Genomic DNA, 17,877 nt, shown 5'->3' on the forward strand with positions numbered 1-17,877 from the left:
GCGAATGTATAAGATCATGACTGTCTTTAATCGGATAACTGAAATAAAATAATATAAGATTTATTTGGTTAGGAGATGATTCATAAACAGGGTGAGGGTGGCACACATTGAAGAGCAAATGATGCACTGAGACAGGAAAGGGTTGACAAAATACAGCTCACTGCATTTAGACAAAAGATATAGGAGCAGAATTGGACCACTTGGCCCATCGAGTCTGCTCTGCCATTACATCATGGCTGATCCATTTTCTGTCTCAGCCCCAACCTCCTGCCTTCTCCCCGTATCCCTTCATACCTGACCAATCAAGAATCCATCAACCTCTGCCTTAAATATACCCAATGACTTTGCCTCCACAGTCACCTGTGACAACATATACCTCAGATTCACAACTGTCTGGCTAAAGAAATTCATCTCCATTCTAAATGGCTGTCCCCCTTTTTGAAGTCTGTGTCCTCTGGTTTTAGACTCAACCACCCTAGGAAACATCCTCTACACACCCACTCTATGAGGTAATGAGAACACAATTAATGTATCCATTTAAAAGGGTATTTGAAGGAAAATAATTTGCAAGCTATAAAGGAAAAGGCAGGGCATTTGGACAGAAAGAGAAGGTGATTGGGACTGAATAGATTATTGTATATAAAATCAGGGTGGACTCAATAGGTTGAATACTCACCTGCGTCTTTACTAATTTTATGAAGTATTTTCTCAGAAAGAGGAAGGAACAAGTTAAGGATGTGAGGGACGGATCAGTAGAAAGAAAGAAATATAGTTGTTTTTCCCAGCAGTTGAAAAGCAGTGGTGTTGTCAGCATCTTGGGAACATCTATCCATATTACAGAGGGAAATTTTCTATTGTTCAATATTTATATTAAAAGTGTATAATGTATTGTGGTGAACTAGATATACCTGTCTGACTGCTCCTGTGGCTCCTCCCAAGACCCTGCTGACTACCCCTGTGGCTCCTCCCACAGACCCCTGTATAAAGGCGACTGTGGCCTGCTGCTCTCCCTCATTTTCCCCAGGATGTAGTGTTGTTCTTCAGTCAATAAAAGCCGATATCTCACTACCTAAGTCTCGGCGTGAGTTATTGATGGTGCATCATGTATAAAACAGTGATTTACACATTATTTATAAATAATAAACCATTGAACTCCCACCTGACCTGATGTTGGAACTAATTTATGATCAGTTTACATGAGTGAGGTGGGGTTGACTCAGGAGAATTGAAAATATGAATTGTGTGCGTGTTGCTGTTAAACCCATTTTCTTACGTAACATTGTTTAAGTACTCATTGTTTCAATACCTTTACTCCAGATATACAGAGTGATATTGTTCACCTCTAATATTTGACTATTTAGAAGAAAACAATCTGTTGGTTGAAATTATCATCCAATTTAACCATACATTATTTCCTTAATTTTCTAAGCGAGCAGTTTACAATGGCTTTTTTTCCCCTCCTCTTCTGATATCTTCCAATGATTCATAATTTAGCATTTTAATTTATTATTTATAGAAGAAAATTAGAATTTAAATAACTACAATGTGCCTTCACACCTTGCACATCTTTTAGTGGTGCAGAGCAGAACTCTATTAAGGGGTCTCCAGCCTGAGGGTGTGCATTCCAAGCTTGATAGATCCCAAGTGCACATTCTCTGAATATTAATTGAGATTATGATTAACCACTAGGCTTCAGGTGTTTGCTACCAGTAAACTTATGGGGCAAGTGACAATAGAAGTTCAAGCTGCAGGTTTAAGTTAGAATAGTTCCGAAATCAAATCTGTCAGAGACATCGTCAAAAGAAATAGAAATTTTTAAATTTAAATTTTTTGCACCATTTTGATTTGATAGCAATGCAGTCTCTTAGTCAAATTGAAGGTGCTGCAATGAGCTGAATTTTAACCTTGGTTAATGAGTTTAATTAGAAATTAAATGATGCTTTTCTACCTTAAGGAGGCCTGTTACCTGCTCATTACATAAGGATCAAGCATTGCCTAAAAATACATACATATTCTTTCCTCATTAGACTAATGGGGATTAAAGTTAAATATTCTAAAGCAAGAGTAGAAGGGGAATGGATAATCAAAAGATTGTTGGCAATTAATATGACATGAACTCCAGGTGAAAAGATCAACTAGGGCATAAAATCCAAAAGAAAAATGTAGCAAATGCTGAAAATCTAAAGTAAAAACAGAGAATGTATAAAATACTCTACAATTGCTGTTTATTCCATGGAGAGGGAAACAGAAGTTAACATTTCAGATCAATGCCTCTTCATGATAAATAGGGCACATAATTCTGCATATTGAAACGCAATGGTCATAATAATTTTTTAATGATATTAGTAATGGTAAGCAGTCACATTATTTAATTTTAGTGTAAATAGGGTTGTGAGATTGCACTATATATTTTTATGATTTAAGAGGCCAGTTTAGATTATCATGATAAAAGGAATTTTTCTAATAAAGACAGTGTACCTTTAGTCCACTATGTACATTCCAATTGTTTTGCCCATCTATCCTAATCCCTTTTATAATCAGAAAGACATATTAAAACCCAAAATGGCACCAGGAATGAAAATTACATGTCAGAGTAGCACAACAGCATTGCGGTTTAGATAATGGAACAATAATCTGGTGCCCTGGACGATTGATCTGGAGGCTTGCTTAAAGCCCATCACCGTACTTAGGGAAAAGCTTACTCAGCAGCCACTTTATCAGGTGGACCTGTACACCTGTTTGATAATGTAAATAATTAATCAGGAGGCACCTATTAAAGTGGCACTGAGTGTAATTGACTAAATCTGGAATAAAAATCTGGTATCGGTAATAAGGAGCATGGAATTCCTGAATTGTCATGAAAATCTTTTCACTTCACAAATGTTCTTCAACAAAGACAATCTGTCATCTTTACCCAACATGCCCTAGATTTGACTCCAGGTCCACGAGAGTGAATGGTTCTTAATTACATTCTGAAATATACACAATTTGTAGTCTTTTTGTGGACACTATATACTAGTCATGCCAGATTTATTCAAATACCATTAATGATTCAAATAAAGTCTATAAATTAACTTTATCCTGTTATTCCATGCCATTACTTCTTTATTTCTTTATTTCTCTCTTGCTGTGTGTTCCTTTTAACCTCAAAGTAATCTAAACTCTGTGTCAGTTACACTAACTTAGCCAGTTCACCCAACTTATGTGCTCACTGATCTTCATTGACTCCTGTTCTAGTCCTTACATTTATCAGCTTTGTTGTCAGATCCAGTATTGGCTGTAATCAATCTCTGGAGCCTCTCGAGGCCATAACCCTCTAAGATTGTTGCACTCCTCTATTTCTGACCCCTTGGTCTTCCATTGTTATGTTCTGTAACTCCAAAACATTAAACAAATTGAAAGGAACAAAAAGAAGCGAGGAATGCGAGTCTAACTTGAATTTTACTTTAAGTGAAGCTTGCACATATGACATGGTGGCGCTATGATGTGTGCCATTTACATACTTTTACATATAACTCACAATGCATTATGTAATCAACAAAGAATGCTTAATCAAACAATATATTTACAGTATTACTCAAATATAACTGAAATATTAAATACACAACACTCCTCTCCTCACTGCTTAGCGATTAATTCTAACTCAACATCTCAACTGCATACACAATATACTATATAATACTACTATTATACAGACATCCACAGCGTAATAACTTTTAAATTGACCCATTTAAGCCTAAAGATTTAATCATTTTGGAGGCTGTCTTGTTCTTGTGGGATAACATCCGTCCTGATAAGGGGAATCACTCTGCTTGGCAGGTGAGGCTTATGGTTGTGAAACAATCTTAGATTCTGGAGACTCCTCCATAGTGGTTATAAGGAATTGATGTAGCATCTGCAGCTCCTTTACTCTCTGGACACCTTCCTTCTCCTTTTCTTGGCTTTTCTTCCTGGATCTACATCAGTCCTTGCTTCTCTTCGGTCCTGACTTATTTAAGGTCTCTTTATCCTGCTCTTATTCTTTCTTATCTTCCTGCTCTCTTTCCCACCTTCCTTTTTCTCATTCATAATCTTTCTTTCTACCTCTTCTCTCCTTTTCAACTTGTCTTGCTTTTTCTCGCCTTCCTTTTTCTTTACCTGGTTTCTTGTGACTGTCTCTGAATTTTCTGATTTCTTAGGAAATTATGGCTTGTTTATTCTCTTTCATTTCGAAAGCACTTTTGTCACTCCCCTCTTTCTTTTCCTTCTTTCTAGAATGTGTGTATTGATCTTGGGCAAGTGCATTTAGTTAACTGGAGTATTCTCTTATTAATCCTTCCATTGTTCCCTTTACGATCTGATCTCTCCGCTTGGTTTCTTCATTCACAACATCATTTAACAAATCCTGTTTTCGTAAATCCATTGACTTCTTTACATTTTGGCCTTCCATTCAACAAGCTGGGCTTTGGTCTTTGCATTTACTTTTACAAGCAGCTTTTTGTTTCTCAAGTGAAGTTCATGCAATAACCTTAATGTATGCAGAGCAGATTCTGGTTCTTTATACTCGCAAAAGTCAAATGCTTGCAACTTTCTTGGAGCTTCTTAAATTCTCTTCCAGCTTAAAACTAAGCCATATGTCACAAGTAACTGCCTGATTAACATATCAGAAGCTTTCTCGGATATGTTGCCGACAAAAAAGTTCTGTAGTTGGACCACTGCTTTTGTCACTTACATGATCCCTCTGAGCAGCAATGACCTTCCTTGATCCAATATGCTTTCCAACCAAAGGCACAGAGGTTGACACAAACCCCAGTTTTCTGTCTGCTGGGCAGCAGTTCATGGTGTATAGCAATGGAGACAGTTGTGTCATCATCGTATCTGTCTTAATTTGTATTCAATTGACTCTATTACAGGGGATGTGACATGCAAATGTTGGATGAATCTCCAAGTAAGATGGAGTTGTCTGAGTTAATCATGCCCACACAATGCTGGCCCTCCTGTTTTTATCACATACAAGCCCAGTTTGGCTTGTTGGTTGTTGTATTTTACTGTTACAAATGTCATTTTTTGTAACAGTGGAGTTATCTTTTCTCCAGTATAAGCTGTTAGTTGGATATCTGCAGGCTTCAGTTTAGTACCTTTGAAATGCCATTAAAACTCATTTTGTGAAATGACTGAATCCATTTAAATTAAATTGCAGTTAACTTCTGTTATAAGCCATATTGCTTGTCTGCAGTTAGTTTTCACATGATAAATCTCAAGGCTACACAGTCTGCGTCATTCTCATCATTATCCAATTTTTCATCAAGAACATGCAGATTAGTGCTCTTTTTGAACTTGCATTTTCATCTTTTTCTCTTCCCTGTACAGTCCACTTATTTTTGGCTACCTGACGTGCTCTTTATATGTGTCCCACTTTGTTGCATTTTCTGCCAGTTTCACCTTTAAATCTGCACTGGTCTGGTGTATAGGAGCCCCTGCCAGAATGGTAACATAATTTGTCTGGCCAGCCATTTTTCTGTTTGGATGTTACAATTCTGCTCACACTCATTTTCATTCCTGACTGCAAGTTGTGTCTCTGTCTGCTGTTCCCGTTGAAACAGCGATTTCAAATGTTCTTGTACATGTCAGTGTTTCAGTTCAGAGCCACTTTTGAATGCTTTCTTGTAAGATTCCACAAATTAAATGATCTCTCAGTGCATCAATAAACCCATCATTGAACTAACAATATTCAATTACTTCAATTTAGCCACGTACACTGAAATGTACTCCCCTTCCATTTGATTGTGCTTATGAAATCTAAAGCATTCTGCAACCAACAACAGTTTGGGTTCTAAATGTTCCTGCATTTCTTTCATTATATCAGCAAAGCCCATTTCGGCTGGTTTGGCTGAAGCAAATTTGTAAGCAAACTATGCCTTTAAATACAATGCACTCAGCAGAATTGGTACTTGATTCTCATTGGCTGTTTCATTTACTTTAAAATGCTGCTCAATCTGTTCAGTATACAAAATCTAGTTTTCTCTTGTGCAATTGAATCCGTCTATCTTCCTGATGTAGCCAGCTATTTCTGCTTTTTTTATATTTCTGATTCTTATCACTCGGTACTCACTTCTTATGAACCCATGAATTTGACCGTTTCCTGCCTTCTTTTAAACTGAAAAGCCTTCCCCTCTTTCCAAAGAAGCATGTGCTGCACTGTTTTCTTACTGAACTTGAACACATTGCTGCTCTTCACATGTAGGTAGACATCTCAGGTGCATTTAAAACTTCTTTGTCGTCCTTCAAACTAAATGAAAGGAGAAGAAGGGAGCCAGGAATATGAGTCTAACTTTGCTTTTTACTTTGAGTGAAATGCGCACATATGACATGGTGAGATAATGACACGTGCCATTTACATATAACCCACAATGCATTATGCAGACAACAAAGAATGCTTTATCAAAACAGTGTATTTTCAATATTACTCAAATACACAACCATCACTCCTACAATTCTTATCACCTTTGTACTTCTTTTCCACTAACACATCCAAAAAATCCTTTCGTCTTATGTAATGCTATTACAGCTCAGGGTGTTAGAGTTCAGAGTTTAGTCCCAGCATCCTCAGTAAGGAGTTTGTATGTTTTCTTCATGGAATGTGTGGGTTTTCTCTTGGTACTCTGATTTTCTCCCACAGTTCTCCTGGGTTAGGATTAAATCGGGGATAGTCGGGGTTTGCTGTGTGGTGAGGCTCGAAGGGCCGAAAGGGCCTATTCCACACCGTATCTCTAAATAAATTCATAAATGTCACTTTATCTGACTTGTTGGCAAATTTCATCTGACATTATTCTTGTGAAGTGCCTTGTGAATTATTACAATAAAGGCTCCAGAGATAATGAATTTCAGGTATAAAATGAGATTGGAGAAGCTAAATTTATTCTCCTGGAAGCAAAGAAATTTGAGAAGGGATTTGATAGAAGTGCAGAAAATCATGACTAATGTTAGCTTAGATCAGAGGTTTTCAAACTTTCTTATGCCATGGAGCCTTATCATTAACTAACGAGTCCATAGACCTCAGGCTGGGAACCACTGGCTTAGATGGAGGATCTTGGAGTATTGTACTGTATTGATCTCCTGATTGAATCAAACCATCTATGCAAGAGAAAGGTGACCAAACTAATACCTGGAAGGGCAGAAACCAGAAACCAGTGGAAGCAGAAACTAGAAATAGATAAATTCTGATCAAGAGGTTGAATGGTTACCAAAGATAAATGGAAATGTGTTCAGATCAGCCTTGATCTTCTTCACTAGCATGCAGGATTGAGTGGTTGAATAACTGGCCTTAATTTGTGTGCTTACATGAAGCTTTTTCCAGAAATAGATAGCTTAAGGATGAGGAGACACAGATTTCAAACTTTGGATAAAAATACAGGTGGGGGAATCCAGGTGATGAACTTATTTTTTAATTTAATAACTTTAGGAATTATAAATTGTCTCTGGTTCTCTTTATTTTCCTGCTTCCTATTGTAAAACCTTATCTCTGCTCCATTTTTGGGTCCAGTTAAGGTATTTCAATTAAGAAAATCCCATCCTATTTTGTTACAGAAATTAACATAATAGTGTTAAATTCATCTGTTATGTCAGTATCTCATAAATTAACTAATTATTTGGTAATTTAACTGACAAATAGTTCTTTGAAATATTGGTATGTTGTAGTAAAGTGTCTTGTCACTTGTTCAGTCAGACAGTAATTACCATTCATATAACAAATGCTGCCTCAGTTACTTAAACTGAACAATCGTTTTTTTCTAAATATTTCATAGTCAAATGACATGACTGAAAATTAAAGTGTTTGTGGAGCTCATCAGCAACAGGTTGGCTTTACTAAGTGCTTCAAATGGAATTGGTGTTTGTGTGAAACTGCTAGTGGGCTCCACTCAGCATATTTCCATAGGATGAAAATTGTCAACTGGGACTCTAAAGTAAATAAGGGGAAATAATGGAAATCAAGTAGCGTCCTTCACTTTCTTCATTTCAGAGTACCAAGTGGAGTCTGTTCATCATCATTTGAGTTTAAATTAAATCTTCTTTCCCTCCCAGATGAAGCACAAACACAAATCCAATCTTGTACAAATAAAATGACTAGGTAGCCTATTTCCCTATAACTATATAATGTGATACAGCCTTTAAAAATGGTAATTTACACAGAACACCTACCACTTAGATCAGAGTAGAATAATTGTGCCGTGTAAAAAGAATGAAAAAGAATAATAATTTTATCATAAGTTAATGTAGAAAAGCTTAACTCTGTGGAAAAAGCTGGAAAGAAAGAAAGGCTGTGTAATATTGCTAATTTCTGGAGACAAGTGTTAATAAGATTGACATGTGGAGAATTGTATACAGTTTTGCCAGAGTCATTTTTTGTGTTCTGCAAATATTTGAAATATAATTTAGTGAGTAGATCAACTCAGTATCGATTTGATTGTACCAGCAGGCTGGTTGGACCCAGCAGCATTGTATCCATAAGGTTACTTCTTCATTTCTTCATCTGTTTCCCTTCACCATATCTTAATTGTTTTTGTTTCAGACTCATAATGTCACACTGCAAAGAAATGGACATTTCAGGTTGCCAAGTCTGCACTGCCCACTATTTATATTGTCCTTGTTTTCCCTTTGACACCACCCCCCCCCCCCCACACCAATTCTACCATTCACCAACATATCAGGAGGCCATTTACCGTGGTTTATTAACCTACCAACTCCTGTGTCTAGGATGTGGGAGGAAGTCAAAGCTCTCAGAGGAACTCCACTTCGTTACAGGCAGAATATGCAAACTCCATACAACAACATCAGAGCATCAGAGGGTAGAATTGAACCTGTGTATTCAAAGCTCTGTGGCAGTGGCTGTGCCATTGTGCCAATGGGTCTCCATTTTTGCACACTCTTTACCTGTGTGTTGGCAGTAGGGAGTGTCTTTTTTTTTTAACTTTTTCATCGGCTGGGTTGAATTGTTCTCCAAACTTTACAATCCATTCGCAGACATTTCATCATCATAAGAGGAGACATCGTTTCTGCATTGTTCATTTGTGGAGTGCCCTCCAAAGGCTAGACCTTTGTATATTTATCAATCAGCTGATTGGTCGTCCTTACAGAAACTCAATTGTGACGTAGGAAGGCGGTTTCGTCTTTGATTCGCTGCGTGGTGAACTCTGTGTGAAGATGCCTACGAGGTCAACAATGCACCAAACAAGAAGTGATCAAATGGGTTGTCCTTCCATACATTTGGAATATCTCAGAAGTGATGGCCCAACTGCTCTAAAGAACATAGAAATTTGGTTACACATAAGCCAACAGCAACATTGAGAAGAGTACTCTGCAGACCAAAAGAACAAACCAAGATATTGGACAAGACCAATGAGGTCTACAAAATACAATGCAGGGACTGCAGCAAATATTACATTGGTCAGATGGGGAGAAAACTGTCCAAAAGTATCCATGAACATTAACTGGCTGTGAAGTGGCATGACCAACTCTCCCTTGTCTCCACCCATGAAGATCAAGAGGGGCACAAATTCGACCGGGCATCAGTGAAAGTCATGGCGCAAGCAAATACACAGCATGCAAGAGAGCTCCTAGAAGCATGGTGTTCCATGAACAATTCTTTAAGTAGACATGTAGACCGCGATCCTATTTATAAGCCAATGTGGGAAAAATTCCAGACCTCAACGTACAGAGTTCACCATGCACCAAATCAGAGATGAGACTCCCTCCCTACGTCACAATTGAGTTTCTGTAATGATGGCCAATCAGCTGACTGATAAGAACAGAAAGGTCAAAGATTGGGGGACACACCCCCAGTGAACAGTGCCCTGATGTCTCCTCACATGGTGACAAAATATTTGCAAATGGATTGACAAGGTCGGAGAACAACTCAACCCAACTATCACCCACTCAAGCTACACATTTTCTGAGATATTTCCAACTTTTTAACTATTTCATTATGTAGATTCCAAATCTGATTCTTGGAGTGAGCACCAGACCTCATATGGAGCCCCAATCCATCTGGGCCACAAGAATGGAGCAGACAAATGAAGCAATATCTACAAATGTGACTGCAGATTTTGATATGATGAATGCATTCTTCCTCATCTGCACATACTCAGTAACAGTGCCCAATACGTGAAACTGCTTTAAAAGAAACAAGCTCCAATAATTTGTTTATCACACTTTCAGTATTTTGGTCAAAATTCATATGTGAAACAAATTAATCAGAACAGCTTCAGTTCAAATCTCTGTTGCTACTTGCATACTTTTAATATGTAAGCATAAACAGGCAGGGATATCAAAATCCCAACACTTCAGTCAGGCAGATATTTGTTGTGACAAGTGATCTGATTATGCTCTTAAAGGATTTTTATATTTTGTGGTAGATTCTTCAGGAGATGATGGAAGAGATAGATTATGATCGTGATGGTACAGTGTCTCTGGAAGAATGGATTCAGGGAGGAATGACTACAATCCCTCTCCTGGTTCTCTTGGGCCTGGAAACGGTGAGTCACAAATCTGCACAAGTAATCTTAATTCCTGAGCCAGTATTCATATGGAAAGAAATACACCTGATTTGGTATTTTAGCATTCCTGCTGTTTTCCACTGATGCCATTGTCTGTGTATGATTTTTACAGTACCAGTTCTTTTCTGGTGATTTGCCCAAGCATTGATGTTTCATGAGTGAGCTTTTCAAATGAAAGTGGGTGAAGAGTGATCCAGAAATGAGATGATCCTGTTCACTTTCCAACTTCATTCCAAGGAGCACCTAGGTGTACCTGTTGTAAACCAGGGATACTGAAGCTGGTTTTCATTCATCTCTCTACACATTCCTTTCAATGTTCAAGGATCAGTTACTCCACCAAGGTTGAGAAGCACTTCATATTTAGTCAAGGCTTAGGCATGAGCCTGCATGGATATGCATCAGGGTAGTACGTGGTATGGAGGGCCTTGCCCAACAGATTTAGAATCTTGCAACCTGCACGGATGAACAAGAACCAGAATGGAGTGGGATGTCATATCCAGAGATACTGGCCAAGTGACAGACGCACTGCCACCTGGCTGGTCGGAGGACACACCACATGCCAATCAACATTTGGTCCCTCCCAACTAATCAATGCACACCTAAATTATTGGCCACCTTAATTGGATTATCGCGGCCAGCCCCATGCTATAAAAGGTGAGACATGTGCCCGGCTTGCTCTCTCTTACAGACCACCTCATTGAAGGTAAGTGCATTGATTTATGTTTGGGAAGGATAATCGTTTGTCCTGGTAAGGGAGCCGCAGCTATCCAAGGTCAAGGGGGATAGCTGTCGTAGTACTTTTCCCTTGTTCTTTGTATGTGTAACTGTACCCTGTCCCTACACCGCTTTCTGTGTATTGTAGTTGCTTGTGTTGACCCGACTTCCCCTTGTAAATAAATTCCTTATTATTAAAACTGTGTGTGTCCAGGCCTCTACTGTTGAGTCTCAAAGAACCAGTTATTTTCTATCACAACAGATGTATGGAAAGAAATGTTCCACAGATGCTGTTCTGTGTATCTGTGACACATTGCCATGGATATGAGGCACGGGGATCTTGGAGATGGAGGCCAAGTGCATTGGTTGGGAGGAGGGTTGAGAGGAAATTTTTTTGTAAATTATATAAAAACCAGCAATGCTGTAGAAGGGGAAAGTACTTCTTGCAGAAGGCAGATATAGATGTGGAACCTACAGTAACAAGTAAAACCATTAAAATAATAATTACAACATTGCCAGCTGAACTATGTGCAACTTGGCATTGGTCAGACAGTCCAGGGAGTTAAACTTGTAGCTAAAAGCCGAGAGAGGTATGTAATTCCGTATGTTACCAGCCTCAGCAGTCGGGAAGAAGATCATGGACTTCACTCATAGTGACACACGTAAAATGCTGGAGGAACTCAGCAGGCCAGGCTGCATCTGTGGAAAAGAGTAAACAGCTGATGTTTTGGGCCGAGACCCTTCATCAGGACTAGAAAGAAAGAGGAGATGTCAGAGTAGGAAGATGGAAGGAGGGGAGGAAGTAGTACAAGGTTCACTCATAGTGCATTCATGTCCTGTCGAATTAACTATCTGGACTGTATTAAGGACTGTAAACGAAATAGTTTGGATGGCTCAGTTGAGGAAACTTCTATTTTCATATCAATTAGAAAAATGAATATGCACATTTATTGACTAAACTTGAGACTTCTTTCTTAAAGTTTACAATGTGAACCCACCCAAGGAAGCAGTTATTTTATATCTGGTAATAAGTACTGAGACAGGGTTGATTAGCTATAAAGGATTGTGTACTGCTGTGAAGAATTACAACAGAAGGTGTGTCTATCACAGACTTTCACTTCTGTTTGAAAGTGACTGAATATGTAACCAGATCTAAAATGTGAATAGAGCCAATTATGCAAGTATTAAAGTGAATTAACTGAGATTAATTTTGCAGATTTTTAAATAAATATTTCATAATTCTCAATTAATATAAATTCCACTGAAGAAATAAAGAAGCCATGCATGGCTAACTAAAATTAAGGATGATATTAGACAGAAGAAAAGTTGTAAATTTATAGAGTAAACCAGCAAGAATATAGATACATTGCAAGGGTTTCCATAATTATGTAACAAAGGGAGCAGGAGAAATAAATACTAGTCTTTTAGAAACTAAAACAATAAAATTAATAGTAATGATTAATTAATAAGGAATAGGTTATATCTGATTTCACTGTTAGAAAACCTGACACACCAAAAATGATGGGTAGCCAGGGGCAAGAAAAGTGAGAAGCCTAAAATAATTAATATCACTGGAGACCAAATATGAGACAAATGAATGGGACTAAAGGTCAACAAATCCCCTGGTCCTAGTGGTCTGCATTCTCTGGTGTGGAAAGAAGTGTCTATCTTCACAGTTGATGCTTTAGTTGCAATCTTGCACATTTTCAGGATTCTGGAAATATTCCAGTAGATTGGAAAACTGCAAGTGTATGTTTAACAGAGGATAGAGGGAAAACGAAATTACAGAGCAGCAACAGTAACTTAGTTTATTAGAAAACTTCTGGAATCTATTATTGAAGAAGTGATTAACAGAACAGTTTGCGATGGTAAAATGACTAGATAGGTTTATTAAAAGAAAATTCTTGATTGTCAAATTTACTACAATTTGATTAAGGATGTGATTAACAGAATAGATCAATATAAACAATAAATCTTATGTTTTTAGATTTCCAAAAGACATTTGATAAATTGACATAGAAGGTTACTGCTCAAGAGGCTATGGAGTGTGAGGTATATTCAGCATAGAAAATCATAAGTGTGGATGAAGAAGTCATTTTTATCTGTTCACTAAGGTACCTACAGCACATTAGATTTAGTATAAGTCTAGCAAGTCCATTTATGGGATAGAAAGGAATAGCTGAGAGAAAGATAAATAGAAAGGTAAATTATGTGTTTTTATTTCATTATTTTTGTTTTGTTTAAATTGTTTAATAGTGTTTTATGATTTATTTCTTTTTTAATTCATTTTACTTAGAGACATTTATAAACATTCACAATCTTGACATTCTAAAACTTTGGATGTGTGGGTTCTGAGAATCTTATTTGCCCTTTGCGTGGAACTTAAATTGTTGCCTCCTCAAACTGCATTGACAGAATTTTGGAATCTATTATCAACAAAAAATTGCTAGATATTAATTGAATCTTAGTGCAACCAAACAGAGTCAGGTTTTATGAAAGGAAAATCAATTTGACAAACCTGCTGGAGATCTTCAAGGAAGTACCAGGCAGAGGCAGAAGAGGGGAACCTGTCGATGTAGTGGATTTGGATTTCCAGAAGGCATTTCACGAGGTGCCACATAAAAGACTGTAGCAAAAGGTTAAGCGCTGTGTAGGAGATAGACTGCATGTTAAAATGAACAGAAAATTCATCATCACATTGAAGATAGTTTCAAAAATAGATTTTTTTTTCAAGCTTGTAGAATATAAGATCAGTTCTTAGACATCAATTATGTATAATTTACATTAATGACTTAGCTGAGTGTGCTTGGTACCCAAGTTTGAAAATGGTACATAAATAGATGGAAAAGCATGCAATTATGTGGATATTTGTAATCTCCAGCAAAATATTGATAGGAATTCCAGAATCATAATTTCAGAATTAGCGTTGAATTACAGAGTAATATTGCACAGAGACACGATTTTCAGCCTATAGAGTTCAACCACCCACTTACAACGGACTCACATAAATGCCATATTTCATTTTCCCCACATACTTGGCAAATGGAGTTTAATATAGGAATGAGTGAGATCAGGCATCTTGTTATAAAGGATAAAAAAAAACAGACCACTATCTAAATGGAGAAAGACTGCATTTTAATGGAATACAAAGGGATTGAGATATTTTTATACACTCAACAAAAACAAATAGTTGCATGTTCAACACATAATTAAGTCAAAATTTATCCTGGTCTTTAAGACAAGGGGCATGAAATTTAAACTTAGAAAATTATTACTAAAATTGTTCATGTTAATAGTGTAATCACACCCGGTGTCCTGAATATACTGTCAATATAGGTATGGATATATTATCAATGAAGGCAATCCAGAAGAGATTCATGTGATTAAATATCAGGATACAAAGGTATCCTGGTATTAATGGCTAAAGAATTTGGACTGGTATTCTTTGGAAACTACAGACATTAATTATATGCTTACTGAAGATGGAAGATTCTAAGGGTGCCATTATAGGGCAGATGTTGAGGTGTTTCCTCTAGTTGAAAAGACTTGAATGAGGAGGCATGGTTCCAAGCTAAAATTGAGGTATGTAGGAACTTCTTGCAGAGGGTGATGAACACAGGAATTCTCTAACCTGGAAGGTTGTTACATCAAAAGGTACTCAGATTCAGCTCAGATAGACAGAAAGACACAAACTACAATTATCTGCTTTGAACTACATAACTACGTTTACTAGGACAGACCAGAGCAAACATTAAAATCTAGGTATGTGCACACCCCTCTTACTCCAGCACTCCTCCCACTTGATCTGTGGCACTGTTCAACACCCACCCATTAGGGAGGCCCTGAAGAACTCCTCTCAGCCCCCCGACCGCTCTAGTTTGATACCCTTTTGACTGATAAATCCTGCAGTAAAGTAGACCAATACACAGCATCAACTCAAACAACTAAATCAGAACCAATCATCCCTTGTCACCACTTTTCATGAGCCCCACCCCCGTGTTCACCTAACTTTCATGTTCCCACAGTTGTTCCCATAGTTGTATTTCATGGTTATCTTCCCATAGTAGTAATCAAAGATCCTGCAGCCAGTTCACGTACACTCAAGGCAATGGTGGTAAGCCATTCGATAAACACAAAGTGTAACCCTTTACAACATTAAATGAGTTTCAGACAACTTTTTTCTTATTGCCTTCAGAAATAGCTGAGCACCACACCTGTTAGTGGATTGCCATGTATTATTTGTGTTATGTTTGTTGTACTGGGAAAGTGGGTGGCTGTGAATAACACACATGAAGACAGAGAGGTGAGGAACAAACATGATGTTGTTTATTTTGCTTGTAACTCATCTACCCAGATCCTGTTATGTTCAGAACGTAACATACAGGGAAGCCTTACAGCAACCCGTAAGGGTCAAAACATACTGAAGACCATAAGATATATGAGCAGAATTATGCCATTTGGCCATCTCAGTCCCAATCTCCTGCCTTCTCCCAGTATCCCTCCATGCCCTGATAAATCAAGGATCTATTAACCTTTGTCTTAAGTATACATAAACACTTGGCCTCCACAGCTACCTGTGGCAAACAATTTCACAGTTTCATCACGCTTGGACTAAAGAAATCCCTCCTCATCTGATTTCTAAAAGACGCCCTTCTGTTCTAAGGCTGTGTCCTCTGGTCTTAAACTCTCCCACCATAGGAAACGTCCTCTCCATATCCACCCTATCAAAGCCATTTGATAGGCTTCAATAAGCTCACCCCTCGTTCTTCTGAATTCCAATGAATACAGTCAAATGCTGTTCATATGAGAAGCCATTCAATCATGCAATCATTTTCGTGAAACTCCTTTGAACCCTGTCCAGTTTCAGCATAGCCTTTCCAAGATAAGGGGCCCAAAACTGCCCACAATACTCCGAGAGTAGCTTTAAGAGTGCTGTTAAAGTCTCAACATTACATCCTTGCTTTTATATTCTAGTCATCTTGAAATGAATGCTAACATTTCATCACCACAGACTTAACCTGCAAATTAACCTTTTGGGAATCCTGCACAAGAATTCCCCAAGTCCCTTTGTACCTCCTTTTTCTTGTATTTTCTCTCCATTTAATAAATAGTCAACCCTTTCATTTCTTCTTCCAAAGTGCATGACAATATACTTCCCAACATTATATTCCATCTGCCTTTTTTGCCCGTTGTCCTCATCTGTCTAAGTCCTTCTGTACTTCTCTATTTCCTCAAAACCACCTGCCTCTTCACATATTTTCATATTGTCTGCAAACTTTGCAACAAAAGCATCAATTCCGTCATCCAAATCATTGACATATAATGTTAAAAGAATCGATCCCTACACAGACCCCCGTGGAACATCATGAGTCACTGGCAGCCAACCAAGAAAGGCTCCCTTTATTCCAACTCTTTGCCTCCTGCCAGACATCCACTGCTTTATCCATGCTAGAATCTTTTGTGTAATGCTATGGCTCATAGCTTGTTAGCCAGCCTCATGTGTGGCACTTTGTCAAAGGCCTTCTGAAAATCCAAGTGCACAACATCAACTGATTCTCCTTTGTCTATCCTGCTTGTTATTTCTTCAAACAATTTCAACTAATTTGCCAGGCAAGATGTTCCTTTGAGGCAATCATGCTGACTACAGCCTAGTTTATCATGTGCCTCCAAGTACACTGAGACCTCATACTTAATAATTGAATCCAACATCTTCCCAACCACTGAAGTCAGATTAACGGCATATAGTTTCCCTTCTTTTGCTTCTCTCCCTTTTTGATGAGTGGCATGACATTCGCAATTTTCCTGTCTTCTGGAATCATTCCCGAATCTAGTGATTCTTGAAAGATCATTACTAATGCCTCCAAAATCTCTTCAGCCACCTCTTTCAGAACTCTGGGATGTACACCATCTGATCGAGGTGACTTATTTAACCTTCAGACTTCCAGTTTCCCAAGAACCTTCTCTTTAGTTATGGTAACTTCACCTACTTCATGACCCCTGACACCTGGAATTACAATTATACTGTTAGTGTCTTCCACAGTGAAGACTGATGCCAAATACTTATTCAGTTCATCCGTCATTTCATTGCCCTCATTACTACCTCTCCAGCATCGTTTTTCAGTGGTTCGATATCCACTCTCACCTCTCATTTACACTTCATGTATCTGAAGAAACTTTTGGCATCCTCTTTAATATTATTGGCTGGCTTAGAGTCACATTCCATCTTTAATGTAATTATTTTTTTGTTGTTTTCTGTTGGGTTTTAGAAGCTTCCCAATCCTCTAACTTACCACTAATTTTTGCTCTATTATATGCCCTCTTTGGCTTTTATGTTGGCTTTGACTTCTCTTGTTAGCCACAGTTGTATCATCTTTCCTTAGAATGCTTCTTAATCTTTGGGATGTATATATCCTGTGCCTTTCAAATTGTTTCCCAGCCATTGCTGCTCTGCCATCATACCTGTCAGTGAGATTTTTTCCAATCCATTCTGGACAACTCCTCTCTCATGCCTCTGTAATGCAGTTCCCTCCAGTGTAATACTGATTCATGAATACACAACATATCCATCATCCCGTATTTTAAAAGTTTCTTCCCCTTCCCATCCCCAGACCAACTGCTGATCTATCAACAT

General features: G+C 38.0%; 1 protein-coding gene across 2 annotated transcripts in view; it reads left to right on the forward strand.

Moving 5' to 3' along the window:
* Positions 1–17,877, forward strand: part of dgkb (diacylglycerol kinase, beta) — a 768,700-nt gene that overhangs the window by 252,715 nt on the left and 498,108 nt on the right. For both annotated transcript variants that reach the window (XM_073054135.1, XM_073054136.1), the window contains exon 9: positions 10,392–10,511. In XM_073054135.1, the coding sequence (XP_072910236.1) occupies positions 10,392–10,511 (120 nt within the window). The remainder of the gene's footprint in view (positions 1–10,391; positions 10,512–17,877) is intronic.

Source organism: Hemitrygon akajei, chromosome 8 (assembly GCF_048418815.1).
Source record: "Hemitrygon akajei chromosome 8, sHemAka1.3, whole genome shotgun sequence".
NCBI classification, from domain to species: Eukaryota; Metazoa; Chordata; class Chondrichthyes; order Myliobatiformes; family Dasyatidae; genus Hemitrygon; species Hemitrygon akajei.